Source organism: Somniosus microcephalus, chromosome 2, assembly GCF_052327205.1.
Source record: "Somniosus microcephalus isolate GS21.2 chromosome 2, FLI_Smic_1.0, whole genome shotgun sequence".
NCBI lineage: Eukaryota > Metazoa > Chordata > Chondrichthyes > Squaliformes > Somniosidae > Somniosus > Somniosus microcephalus.
Genome location: NC_140988.1, coordinates 337393104 through 337407811, shown reverse-complemented (window position 1 = coordinate 337407811; position 14708 = coordinate 337393104). Strand labels below are relative to the sequence as shown.

Sequence of the window (14708 nt, the reverse complement as noted above, 5' to 3'; positions counted from 1 at the left end):
GGGGAAGGAGGAGAGGGGGGGAAGGAGGAGAGGGGGGGAAGGAGGAGAGGGGGGAAGGAGGAGAGGGGGGGAAGGAGGAGAGGGGGGAAGGAGGAGAGGGGGGAAGGAGGAGAGGGGGGAAGGAGGAGAGGGGGGGGAAGGAGGAGAGGGGGGGGAAGGAGGAGAGGGGGGGGAAGGAGGAGAAGGAGGGAAGGAGGAGAAGGAGGGGGCAGAGCGTGATAAAGCAGAAAGTAAAAGGAGAGGAGAGAGAGAAAGAAAAAGAGTAAAATAGAGAGAGAGTACAAAACAGAAAGGAGGACGGGGGGGGGGGGGGAAAGAGAGAGAGACAGAGAGAGAGTGGTATAAGGGAGAACTGGACAAACACATCTCACCGGTAAAACAGGGAAAATCACACGTATGGCTAAAACTAGATAAAAATATAGGAATAGCAAAAAAAGATGTTTACTTATGTGCGATCTACATACCTCCAATAGAATCGCCATATTTCGAAGAGGAGTTATTTGATACTCTCCACATGGAAATCAGCCATTTCCAGGCCCAAGGAAAGGTGATAATATGTGGGGACCTAAATGCAAGGACCGGTTGTGAACCTGACTTCATAGACCCACAGGGAAACAACCATGTGTTTGGCCAGACCCCTTTAGATGTCACACCAGCCATCGCAAATCGGAACAACCTTGATCGCGAAATAAATAAAAGCGGTAGGGAGGTAGTGCAACTCTGCCGAGCCTTAGGCCTGTACATAGTTAACGGTAGGTTCAGAGGGGACTCCTTAGGGAGACTCACATACTCCTCAACTCTTGGGTCTAGTGTGGTGGACTATACAATCACTGACCTGGACCCCTGCGATATCAACTAATTCACTGTCAGGCAGCAATCCCCCCTCTCAGACCATAACCAAATAAATATGTACCTTAAACTTTCTGCCCAAACTACAGACACAAAATAAACCAGACATACAGATGGGCCCCAGACAGTGGAGAAAAATTCATCACAGCACTAAAGTCACCTGATCTCACAAGTAAAATATCAAAATTCAAAGAAAACCCATACGAGATCACCAGAGATGGTATAAACATGGCCATAGAGGATATAAATATGATCTTCCATGAGGCAGCTGTAAAAGCCGACCTGGTGAAACAGAAGAGGAAGCGTCACAAAAGACAAAATAAAAATAAGAAATGGTTTGACCACGAATGCAAAAATGCCAGAAAAGACCTTAGAAAAATATCAAACCAAAAGCATCGCCAACCAAACAATCCGGACCTACGTACTAGATACAATGAAACCCTCAAAAGATATAAACACACCATTAGGAACAAAACACAAAACTATACCCACAAAATACTCGAAGAAATTGAAAACTCCACCAATCCAAAACAATTCTGGGAAGTGTGGAATAACCTGAGTACAACACAATTGCAAGCATTACCAATCCAAGATGGCGACATCTGGAGAACACATTTTGAAAACCTCTACAAAGACATCCCAATAAACGAAACAAACCCAAGTCAACATCAGGTCACAGAAAAACTCCACACATTAGAAGCAACAATTAAAGACAACCAAAACCCTCTAGACTCCCCAATCACATGGAAAGAACTGGCCACAAAAACAAAATCTCTCCACCTGAAGAAAGCCTGTGGCCCAGACAACATCAAAAATGAAATGCTCAAGTTCAGCAATATGGAGATGCAGGGTGCGGTACTCAAATTATTCAACATCATATTACGTTCAGGCTGTTTTCCCGATATCTGGTGCCAAGGACTAATCTCCCCCATATATAAAAGTGGAAACAAATCAGACCCAAATAACTACCGCGGCATCTGTGTCAACAGTTGTCTAGGGAAGTTATTCTGCAGTATTCTAAATAGTAGATTACTTGATTTTCTTAACAAACATAATATCCTCAGAAAAAACCAAATAGGCTTTCTTCCAAAACACCGCACCGCCGACCATATCTATACCCTTCACACCCTCATTGAAAAACATATACACCAAACAAAAAATGGGAAAATATTCGCCTGTTTCATCAACTTCAAGAAAGCCTTTGACTCTATATGGCACGAAGGGCTCTATTATAAACTTCTTCAGTGTGGAATAGGGGGCAAAGTCTATGACCTTATTAAATCAATGTATCTGAAAAACAAATGCGGGGTCAAAATTGGAGACAAACGCACCGATTTCTTCACCCAGAGAAGAGGCGTCCGGCAGGGCTGCAATTTGAGCCCGACCCTGTTCAACATATACATAAATGAATTAGCAGACATGCTGGAGCAAAGCGAGTCACCAGGTCTCCGTCTCCTGGATGGAGAAGTGAAATCCCTGTTCTATGCGGACGACCTGGTTCTGCTGTCTCCCACAGAACAGGGATTACAGCAACAACTAGACCTACTCGACAAATACTGCCAAAATTGGGCTCTAACAGTAAATCTAAAGAAAACCAACATCATGATTTTTCAAAAAAGGCCCAGATGTCAGGAAAACAAATACCAGTTTACCCTCAGGGATACCACTATAGGACACACTATGAGCTACACCTACCTTGGTCTAACTATTACAGCATCAGGGAGCTTCAGCATAGCAGTGAATGCACTAAAAGAAAAAGCCCGAAGAGCCCTATATGCAATAAAAAGAAAATTCTACAACATCCAAATCCCAATCAAAATCTGGCTCAAAATATTTGACAGCATAATCCTGCCCATTGCACTGTACGGTAGTGAAGTATGGGGCCCGCTAAATCACCAAAGCTACACTAAATGGGAAAAACACACAATAGAAGCCCTACATGCAGAATTCTGCCGAAGCATCCTTCGCACCCAAAGAAAAACGCCAACAAATGCATGCAGAGCCGAACTAGGCAGATACCCACTGATAATAAACATCCAAAAACGAGCACTAAACTTCCTAAATCACCTCAAATCTAGCTCCCCAGACACCCTTCATTTCAAAGCCTTTCAGACCCAAGAGCTAAACCCAGAAAAGAGTCCCCTGAGTCAGCTGCTACTGAAACTAAGTACTCAGCCGGACCCTGACCAGCCCCAGACCAACACAGCCGTCCAAACACCAATCCGAGTGAACCAAATCATTAAACAATGCAAAGAAACCTACCTGGAACATTGGAACAAAATAACCGAAAGCCAAAGCAGATTAGAATGTTACCGGGCCCTAAAAAGAGAATATAAACTGGCAGACTACCTCACGACCATCAGAGACACAAAACAGAGACAGACCCTCACCAGGTACAGACTAAGCGACCACCAACTGGAAATTGAAAAAGGCAGATACAAGAAATCCTGGCAGCCTAGAGAGAATAGAATATGCGATCAATGTCTGGCCGGCGAGGTTGAAACAGAAATGCATTTCCTCCTAAAATGCGAAAAATTCAACACATCAAGAAACATATTATTCAACAAGCTAAGCCAAACAACCCCAGATTTCAAGGAATTGGATGACCTGTCAAAATTGAGATTAGTCCTGGGAGAAGGAGACAGACCATACCTTGGGGCCAAATATGTAACAACATGTCACAACCTGAGGACTGTTTAAAATTAAGACTGTTTAAAATTAATATTGAACGTACCAAATGAAGTACAAAGACTGTTTAAAATTAATATTGTTTAAAAGTAATATTGTATGTACCCAACAAATGTCAAATCGATTGACACCTACAAAATGTTTGAAAAAGTACCTTTTTGCTATGTAAGCTTTGGCAATATGGTTCTCTGTAAACTTTCATGCCAATAAAGCATTTGAATTGGAATTGGAAATTGGAGAGACAGAGAGAGAGAGACAGAGAGAGAGAGACAGAGAGATTGTGATTTACTTCATGTCACACTTCAGCACATGATGCTCATTGGGGATTTACAAACACCTGCCAATCCGCAAAGCAACTTCCCTCGCAACAGAAAACAACATTTAATTACCGCAGATCTGCCCAAGAGGAACGAGGCTAGAATTGGCCTCCGGATATGCCTATTTACAGCAATTAGGTATTAATTATTCTTGAGCTTATAGCAGCACAGTAGTTACACATGGCCCCAACTTATCACTAGAAGACCATAGTATTAAATGGTTTACTCTAAACTTAAAATGTATTATACAGTCTACATTATAACAGTGACTACACTCAAAAAGTACTTCATTGGCTGTAAAGCGCTGAGACGTCTGGCGGTCGTGAAAGGTGCTATATAAATGCAAGTCTTTCTTTTACATCAGGAGTACTCAATTGGTTTAACTGGGGACCCATTTACCAATTATATTAGTGAATGCTGGGTCCACAGCTAAATATTTAGCCTATACCTCAAATTATTCATCCTTTACTACTGTACAGGGACTGTTATGATGTGGGAAGAATTTGTGAAGCAATGTGTAGCCACACTGTAAATGGATTAAAGATTAAAAAATCATATAAAGAAAACAATTCAGGATTTAACTGCCGGAAGCTCTTGGAATCATTCTACATCATCAACTCTATTCTGGAGACGGTAGCATAGTGGTTAGGTTACTGGACTAATAATCCAGAGGCCCGGATTAATGATCCGGAGACGCGAATTCAAATCCCACCATGGCAACTGGGGAATTTAAATTCAGTTAATTATAAAAAGCTAGCATCATCAGTAACAATGTTTCCTTTAAACTGTGCGGCCATGCAGCTCTCCACAAGTCCCATGCAGCCTGTGAGCCAGCTTTTAAATAGAAAAACCGCGCATACGCAGATTTTTTTGAACGGCTTGTGCAGCCCATTAAAGGGGCCCCGCAGGCCAAAAGAAAAATTCGAGGGAACACTGATCAGTAACTATAGTAATCTGGGATATAATGTTTAAGTTATCCACCAGATGGAGCCAAATAGTAAGGGATCACATTCACCAGTGTTTAAGGTAATGGGTCATGTAGTCAATGTCCTGGTACACCAGTTATTAAGGTAATGTGGCATTGCATTATGGGTATGACTCAGAGGTGAATCCTCCATCTTGCCATCATGCAGTAAGAAATTGTGCTTTGCTTCCAGCTGTAAGAGCTATGTCTCTCTGCTACACCGTGTAATAAACAGTTGGGTTTTGTTCCTTATATCTCGCTTCTCTCAGTTTCTGACCTTACTACTCGGATATCACATATTGGCGACGAGGATCAACAGATCACATCTTGAAGAAAAAAAAAAAAAATCAGAGCACTGAATTAAGGATCATGGCTGCTATGGTAGGAAAATCTCGGTTTTTGATGTTCAGACACAGACCTGGGATGAGTACTGCGAGTTGCTGATGCATTTCTTTGAAGCAAATGATATAGATGATGTCGGAAAAAGGAGAGCTATTTTGCTCACTTCCGTGGGAAGTCAGACGTATAGTTTAATGAGAAACTTATGCAGTCCTGAAAAGCCTGGAGACAGAACATTTGCTAACTTAGTGGCCTTGCTGACAGACCATTTCAATCCCAGACCGAGTGAGATTGTACAGCGTTTCAAATTTAATTCACGGAACAGAAAACCAGGAGAGACTGTATTGGATTATGTAACAGTGTTGCGAAAATTGGCACACGATTGCAATTACAGGAACAACCTGAAAGACATGCTGAGAGATAGGCTGGTTTGCGGGATAATGGATGATCGAATGCAGAGGAGATTATTGTCCGAGACTGGGCGTACGTATGAAAAAGCGTTGGAACTTGCTCAAGCCAGAGACAACGAACCGAGATGTAAAAGAAATACAAGGTTCCGACTGGGCTACTACAAAGCAAGTTGGAGGTCAGGTTGTGGTGCACAAGTTAAATATGAGTCAGAAACCACAACGTGAGCATGTAAAGGCATGTTATAGATGCAATGGCGATCACCTGGCGAGGGAATGCAGGTTTCTGGAGGAAAAGTGCCACAAGTGTGGGAAAAAAGGACATATAAAACGTGCATGCAGGGCAAAAGCAATCGTGGAGGAATATAAACCAAAAGGGGGAGGAAAGCAAAACCTAGGAAGAGAAGTGAAAAAACAGGGAGTACATCAGCGGAGAAGCGGAGAAAGAAGACGACATGTTCATAATGCATAGTATGCTAGAGAACATTCCAAAAGTGGATCCTATCACTTTGCAACTGACAATAAATGACTCTACGGTCAACTTTGAAGTGGATACAGGATGCGGTATAACCATAATGAACAGGGAGGAGTACTCAAAATTGTGGAACCGTGCAAAAGTTCCAGAGTTAAAGTCTTGCTCTATGCAGCTTAAAACATATACCGGTGAGTGAGTGGCGACATTGGGTACAGCTACTGTAACTGTGCAACACAGGGACACCGTGGAACAGCTACCTGTAGTTGTAGTATCGGGTTCTGGACCAAACTTGTTAGGTCGGGACTGGATACAAGAACTTAAATTAGATTGGGGAGCAATAAATCAAATAGAGGGAGGCAAACAGTTGTCTTTGCAAGAAGTATTGATTGAACATGAGAACGTGTTCAAGGAAGAACTTGGCACATTTAATGGCCCCCCCAGCTAAGATTTATGTAGACAAGGAGGCACTGCCAAGGTTTTTTAAACAACAACCTGTGCCGTATGCCATGAAACCGAAGGTAGAGGCTGAGCTTGACCGTCTTTTGAGAGAGAACATTCTGGAACCCGTGAAATGTTCAGAATGAGCAGCTCCCATTGTACCGGTTTTAAAACCGGACAATTCGGTAAGACTCTGTGGAGATTATAAATTGACAGTGAATAGGGTGTCTAAACTAGAACAGTATCCTATTCCCAAAACAGAGGATCTCTTTGCGAACCTGGCTGGAGGGAAGAAATTCATGAAGCTGGATATGAGACATGCATACTTGCAGATTACACTAGATGAGGAATCCAAGAAGTATGTAACCATAAATACACACAAGGGTTTGTTTACCTATAACCGCTTACCATTCGGTGTCTCATCTAGTCCAGCTATTTTCCAGAGGACTATCGAGGGTGTACTGCAAGGGATCCCACATGTTTCAATCTATCTGGATGACATTCTGGTGACGGGAAGAACTGACCAGGAGCATCTGAGCACTCAGAGGTATTACAAAGATTGGATAAGGCTGGGTTACGGCTCAAAAGGAGTAAGTGCACTTTCCTGGGGAATGAGGCCGTGTTCCTGGGACACAGAGTGGACGCCACCGGGCTCCATCCAATCAAGAAGGTACAAGCACTGCAGGAGGCCCCAGCTCCTACCAATGTGACCGAGTTAAAAGCTTACCTGGGACTGCTAAACTATTATAACAGATTTTTACCAAACTTGGCAACAGTGTTAGCACCTCTTCACAAACTTCTGTGCAAGGAGACACAGTGGCAGCGGGAAGAGGAACAGAGGCTTTCATTTGAACAGTCCAAGAAACTGATGCTGTCCTCGGATGTGCTGGTTCACTACAATGCAGAGAAAGACATCATTCTCTCTTGTGATGCTTCACCTTACGGGGTGGGGGCGGTTCTTTCACACAGCTTGGAAGATGGAACAGAAAGACCAATAGGGTTTATGTCTCGAACTCTGACACCAGCGGAAAAAAACTATTCCCAGTTAGATAAAGAGGGATTAGCAGTAATGTTTGGGTTACAGAGGTTTCACAAGTACATATATGGCAGGAAATTCACCATATGCACCGATCATAAACCTCTTCTATCTCTATTTAATGAAATGAAAGCAGTACCACAGATGGTGTCACCCCGGATCCAGAGGTGGGCAGTGACGTTGAGGGCATATGAGTATGTCATCATTTACAAGGCGGGCAAGTACCATGGGAACGCAGATGCCTTGAGCCGTCTTCCACTGCCAGGTACCCCTATCCGTGCAGCTCCAGAGGACAGAGTTTTGATGTTGGAGGACATGGATACGGCAATTGTGACCGCAGAACAAGTAAGGACATGGACCGGTAAAGATCCAGTACTGTCTAGTGTCCGAGAATATGTGATGAGAGGTTGGCCCCAGCATCCGGAAGGGACTGATTTCACACCTTAGTGTCAGGGAAAGCAGAGCTGAGTGTGCAGGATGGTTGCGTGTTGTGGGGAGCACGAGTGATTGTGCCACAGCCAGCACGACAGTCTATCCTAGGGCAACTACATCAGTGTCATCCTGGAGTTTCGCGTATGAAAGCCTTGGCAAGGAGTTACTTGTGGTGGCCAAAGCTAGATGAGGAGATAGAAAATCTAGTCAAGACATACAGCACTTGTCAAGTACACAGGAAGGCACCAACAGCGGCTCCTCTCCACCCCTGGGAGTGGCCAGATAAACCATGGAGAAGATTACATGTAGATTATGCAGGTCCATTCATGGGAATGATGTTCCTCATAATCATTGATGCACATTCCAAATGGATGGATGTGTATCCTGTAAATTCTGCTTCATCTACTGTTACTATAGACTGCCTGCGTAGGAGTTTTAGTAATCAAGGGCTACCGGAGATCGTAGTAAGTGACAATGCCACGTGTTTTGTGAGTACAGAAACAAAAGAGTTCATGAGAAACAATGGCATAGTGCACGTGACCTCAGCTCCATATCATCCGTCTTCAAATGAACTTGCGGAGAGCCGTACAAACATTTAAGGTGATGAAAAAAAGTGCGGAAGGGAGTTTGGCAACCAAGGTGTCACGAGTTCTGTTCAGCTACAGAATAACATCTCAATCTACCACAGGACTCTCTCCTGCTGAGCTGTTAGGACGTAGACTACGCTCCACTCTTGACCTGGTTCACTCAGATCTAAAAAAAGGTGGAAAACCGACAAATCAAACAAAAGGAGAACCATGACAGAAGGACAAAGAGCCGCAGTTTTGGAGAAGGAGATGCGGTCCTTACCAGGAATTTCAGTTATGGTCCAAAATGGATTCCTGGCGTCATAGACTCAATGACCGGTCCAGTATCATATACGGTCATGGTGGGAACTGGTCAGGTAGTACGCAGACATGTAGATCAGATACTGACCAGACAAGGGGAAATCGAACTGGAGGTTCCAGAGGAGATGTCGGAGGACAAGTTGGCCCCCAGTTATCCAAATGCATCGGTGGTACCACCACCACGAACAGAGCTAGTTCCACCTGGACCCCTTCGACAAGAGGAAACCATCGTAGCAGAGTCAGATACTCTGAATACTGCTCAGGAGCAGCAGGTGGCTCTACCACAACCAAGCAGGGACTTGACTGTAAGATGTTCACCAAGGTCTCGCAAGCCGCCAGAGAGATTGATAACAACCTGCTAGATTCGTTCAGTATGGACTATCGTTAAAGGAGTTTCCTTATGGGACTTTTTAAGAATGTTAAGAAATTAATGTTCAATCTTAAGAGGGGAGGGATATAGTAATCTGGGATGTAATGTTTAAGTTATCCACCAGATGGAGCCAAATAGTAAGGGATCACATTCACCAGTGTTTAAGGTAATGGGTCATGTAGTCAATGTCCTGGTACACCAGTTATTAAAGTAATGTGGCATTGCATTATGGGTATGACTCAGGTGAATCCTCCATCTTGCCATCGTGCAGTAAGAAATTGTGTGCTTTGCTTCCAACTGTAAGAGCTATGTCTCTCTGCTACACCGTGTAATAAACAGTTGGGTTTTGTTCCTTATATCTCGCTTCTCTCAGTTTCTGACCTTACTACTCGGATATCACAGTAACCATGCATCCATTGAGGAACTGACAACCCAAGTGGACGGTGGTAATACAAAAGCAAAACACTGCAGATGCTGGAAATCTGAAATAAAAACAGAAAATGCTAGAGACACTTAACAGGTCAGACAGCATCTGTGGAGAGAGAAACAGAGTTAACGTTTCAGGTCGATGATCTTTCATCAGAAACTGTGGTTGCACAGGACTGTGGTAACCTCTATGTAAAGTAGTATTGGTCTATGCCTTATTGGTTAAGTTTATTAAAGCCAGAGATACCAACCATAAAAAATATAAACAGTAAAACCAGCTACCACCCACTCTTAACAAAAATAAATCTGCTTTTATTCAAAAGGTGAAGATTGAAAATCACATCTGCCACTGCATCCTGATGGCAAAAAATGTCCATTTTCACTCATTTTTTCACGTCTATCACATCTTTCAGTATTACAAAGTTACCATAAGCAATGCCTCGACTACAAGCTGCTTACAGCAAATTTGGGAGCATTTCACGGCACCCTGATAATTGTAATGAGAATGCTCAGCCAACACTCCGCCTCACAGTGTTTCTTCCTTCCCCACATTGATGGAGGAAGTGACAACCCAAGTGGTCAGTGGGAAGCCCTGTGACGTGGTGCACCTGGATTTCCAAAAGGCTACTAATTAAGCTGAAAACTGTGGAGATTCAGGGTAAACTTGAAATGCACAAGAAACTGCTTCAACGGTCAGAAGCAACAAGCACCCGTTAGAGGTTTTGGGGATGAAATTAGTCTTCGACAGCTCTGGAATTCCCTCCCTAAACCACCCGACCCCTCTTTCCTCCTTTAAGACACTCCTTAAAACCTACCTCACCTGCCCTACTATCACCTTGTGGCTCGGTGTCAAATTTTGTTTGTTAACGCTTTTGTGAAGCGCCTTGGAATGTATTACTGTGTTAAAGGCGTTATATAAATACAATTTGTTGCTGTCGTCAGGGAGGGGGTTTAATATTAATTCTTGGGGCGAAAGTGAAGTGGTTAGTCACGTTACTGGTTACAAAAATATATTTTGTATTCAAATTTACTGGGGACATTTGTTCTTCAGAATTCCCCTTAAAGAAAATCACCTTCATTAGAAGTTAAGGAAACCACTAAGCAGAAATTTTGTTAAGCTATTAAACTGATGTGAATGCGACGTTTGGTGTGCGATAATTAGGAACGGATGGAGCGTTTTTTGAAGCGTAAAGTTGAGGATGTTGATCCCGGGGAAGGAAGAAGTAGAACCCAGCAAACGAAAAATCTGAAATGTGGTTCTTCCTATTTGGACTTGGATTCACATTTACGGGTTCTGACAAAAATCCTTGACCACATTGGCTCGGATGTTGCGCTACGAATAACGGCGAGGCTATCAGCGCTCACTAATTATGGAGCAAATCGGACAGAAACGTCTGGCGTTCGCATGTGGCATAACACGGAAATCCGGAAGTTGCTGTCGGAGCTGCCCTACTCCGCCACAAGCTGCGCTACAACAGTATCGCACCAAGAGACTCAGCACTGAAATACATGCAAGGGCGTGAAGTTGCTGTACTTAACCACTAGATACGCCAGAAAGAGTTAGGGCTTGTCCATTCAAGTGTAAGTGAATTTTTAACAGCGTGGCAAGTCTTAATTACTGCCAAAAAATCTCTCGAACTGAAAATTAACTTTTACAAGTGTGTAGTCTTATTCCTTCAGATTTTAATTGTTGAGATTTTATTAAAAATTTATGCCACTTTTCTCTCAATCCCATCTTTCGTTCTCTCCCTATTTCGCTTTCTGTACATGATTTTACACTGAATTAAATATTCTAACTTACACTTGCTGGTTTAGACTCAGTCTCAATAAGGATTCTTCAATCTGATTGGTTGAGGAGACAAGCTGTGCTTTCCCGCTTCACACGGTTCACAGATCAGCTGTAGAGGGCGTCACGCTGTTTCAGACACCCAATGACCGTAAGTTGCTGCTCAAAGCCCACAAAGTGTCTCTGGGCAGCTGTAAGCATAATGAAAGCGAGCGTTTTTGCTCAAGATAGCATGAAACCAAGAAAACTAAAACACCACTATGTGACCAAACATTCTGGCCTCAAAGATAAACCACAAGACTTTTTCAAACGAAAGCTCTTTCAAATGAAAGGACAGATGAAGGTAATAGAAGAATGCAGTCTCTCCTACCAGAACAGTTGACACATCCCATGCGGTCTCATACTAAATAGCAAGAGGTGGAAATTTTCATTCAATTGGTGCAAGTCTTATTCTGCCAGCATTGATTAAAATGGCATTAATAGTACTGTACGTGGAAGGAAAGTTGCTGACCAGCCATGTCTCATTCCACAATCTGACAATACGGTTGGCCACATAATTGCTGATATGGCAGGAGATAAAAACATAATAGGTGCAGAAGTAGGCCATACGGACCCGCGAGCCTGCTCAGTCATTCAACAAGATCTACTCCACTTTCCCACCCGATCCCCATATCCTTTGATTCCCTTAGTGTTCAAAAATCTATCGATCCGAGTCCTGAATACACTCAATGACTGAGCAACCACAATCCTCTGGGGTAGAAAATTCCAAAGATTCGCAACCCTCCTAGCAAAGAAATTTCTCCTCATCTCAGTCCTAAATGGCCTACCCCTTAGCCTGAGACTATGCCCCCTCGCCTTACCTGAGGAAGGATGTTCTTGCCATGGAGGGAGTGCAGTGAAGATTCACCAGGCTGATACCTGGGATGGCAGGAATGACGTATGAGGAGAGATTGTGTCGATTGGGCTTATACTCACTGGAATTTAGAAGATTGAGAGGGGATCTCATCGAAACCTATAAAATTCTGTCAGGCCTGGACAGACTAGATGCAGGAAGGATGTTTCTGATGGCTGGGGAGTCCAGAACCAGGGGTCATAGTCTAAGGATAAGGGGTAAGCCATTTAGGACTGAAATGAGGAGGAATTTCTTCACCCAGAGAGTGGTGAACCTGTGGAATTCTCTGCCACAGAGGGCGGTGGAGGCCAGTTCATTAAATATATTCAAAAAAGAGTTGGATATATTTCTTAAGGCTAAAGGGATCAAGGGATAGAGGGACAGGGTACTGAATTTGGATGATCAGCCATGATCTCATTGAATGGCGGAGCAGGCTCGAAGGGCCGAATGGCCTACTCCTGCTCCTATCTTCTATGTTTCTAGCCTCTCCAGCCAGGGGAAACAGCCTCTCAGCATCTACCCTCTAAGAATTTTATACATTTCAATGAGATCACCTCTCATTCTTCTAATCTCCAGAGAATATAAGCCCATTCTACTCAATCTCTCCTCAAAAGATGTCAAGGAGTTGTTCAAACATTTAGACTGGTACCTGACAAATACAGAGTGTGCAATTTTTTTGAGAACCACATGAAAGCTTGTCCGCTGAACTCACGCCTCTTCTCCGTGCTAGGTGAAGAGATGAGATCACTACACCGGCAACTTCAGCTTCGGACAGCAGTTTGATGGCTGCCGTGCGGTAAAGCTTTGGCAAGATACTGGGAACTCGGAGGAGCGATGTATGTTTTTAATCAACTCTAAATCGCCATCGCCAGGTTTTACTGGGCTATTTGGCCGACATACTTGACAAGCTCAATGAACTTGACCTTTCTTTGCAAGGTAAGAACTGTAACATTTTCATTATGCATGAAACAGTATAGAGCATTACTAAAAAACCTTTGCTATGAAGTGGCTATGTGCAAGACGATGTGACTACGTTTCTGACATTATCTTGCCATTATGGACTGTGAAATGATGTCCTAGAAATTAAAGATATAATCCTGGAGCATGTGTCTCAGCTTTGCACAAAATTCAGTAAATATTTTCCTGAAGGAGAGGCAAATGAATTAGAGGATTTTGTCTAGGTTCAAAATCCATTGTCAGAGGTCTTTGTAGCAAAAGGCCAAGATTGATGTGAATCCATAAGAGAATTTGATCGATGTTGCTGGTGACTCCGTTTTGAGATATAATTTTAAAGCCGTGCCTCTTGATCAGTTCTGGGTCTCAATTCAGTAAGAGTTCCCTGAGTTGTCCCAAAGAGCTGTTGAATTACTTGTTCACTTTGCCTCAACATATCTACGTGAAGTAGGATTTTCTTCACTTACATCAGAAACAAGTACAGAAGCAGCTTGAATGTAGACTGATTTGCAGTTGAAACTCCAAAAACCAAACCACGATTAAACAAATGGTGCACCAACAGGCTCATCCTGCTCACTGCGATAAGGGCAGAGTCATTAAGCATTCTTTTATCTTCAAGTTTATTCAGCAAGGTAGTACTGGTATTATTTATGTTTGCTTTCTATCTTAAGCAATGTGTTATGTTAGCGGAGAAAATAAAATCCTCTTGTGCTATGTAAAAAATACGGTTTCTTAGAAAACGGACATGAATCATTTGAAGGGAAATCAGCAAATAAAAGTAGTTTGTGAACCTCTACAATAAACTAAGATATTGTAAGATCACTAAAAAAAAAGCAATTTGATGATGGATTCGACTGCTTAATATTAATTCCCCCCCAAAAAAACTGCATACATTTATTAATACAATTCCCCAGCTACTACAATTTCCCTTTTTTTTAAATAATAAAACTTTTTGGAACCGATCCATCAGGTTCGTTATATACGTCTTACAATGAGAAGGGGCGGTTATATTTAGTGACTTGACCCCTATGTTTCATGTACTTCCTGCCGCGCTCTCTCCAATTTCCCTTCCAGACTCGCTGACACACAGAGTGAGGGAGAAGCAAAAGGCGGCTCACCTCGTCCACTGTCCGCTTGGGGAGGTGCAGGATCCCCAGCAGCAATTTGAGCTTCACCGCCGACGAGAGGCCGTGAAAACACACGCGGATGTTGTCCACCACGTCCTTAGTGAGCAGCGAGGCGATGCTGGGAGGCGCCCAGAGCTCGTCGGCCGAGCCGAGTTTGTTGTGAAGCCACAAGCCTGTGTCGCTCTCCCGCATGGACGCCATCTTGAAGAAGGAGATTTGAATGGACGGGCATTAAACGGGACAACTAAAGCCTTGGCTCCAGACCCCGCCCCCTTCGCGCTCAGGCCCCGCCCGCCGGAAGCCCACAACCAAACCCGCTGC

At 43.4% G+C, this 14708-nt stretch overlaps 1 protein-coding gene across 1 annotated transcript in view; it reads right to left on the bottom strand.

The window, feature by feature from the left end:
- nelfa (negative elongation factor complex member A) overlaps positions 1-14588 on the bottom strand; it is a 59604-nt gene extending 45016 nt beyond the window's left edge. The window contains exon 1 of the mRNA XM_085975405.1: positions 14379-14588. Within this exon, the coding sequence (XP_085831531.1) occupies positions 14379-14588 (210 nt within the window). The remainder of the gene's footprint in view (positions 1-14378) is intronic.
- Positions 14589-14708: the final 120 nt, after the last annotated feature.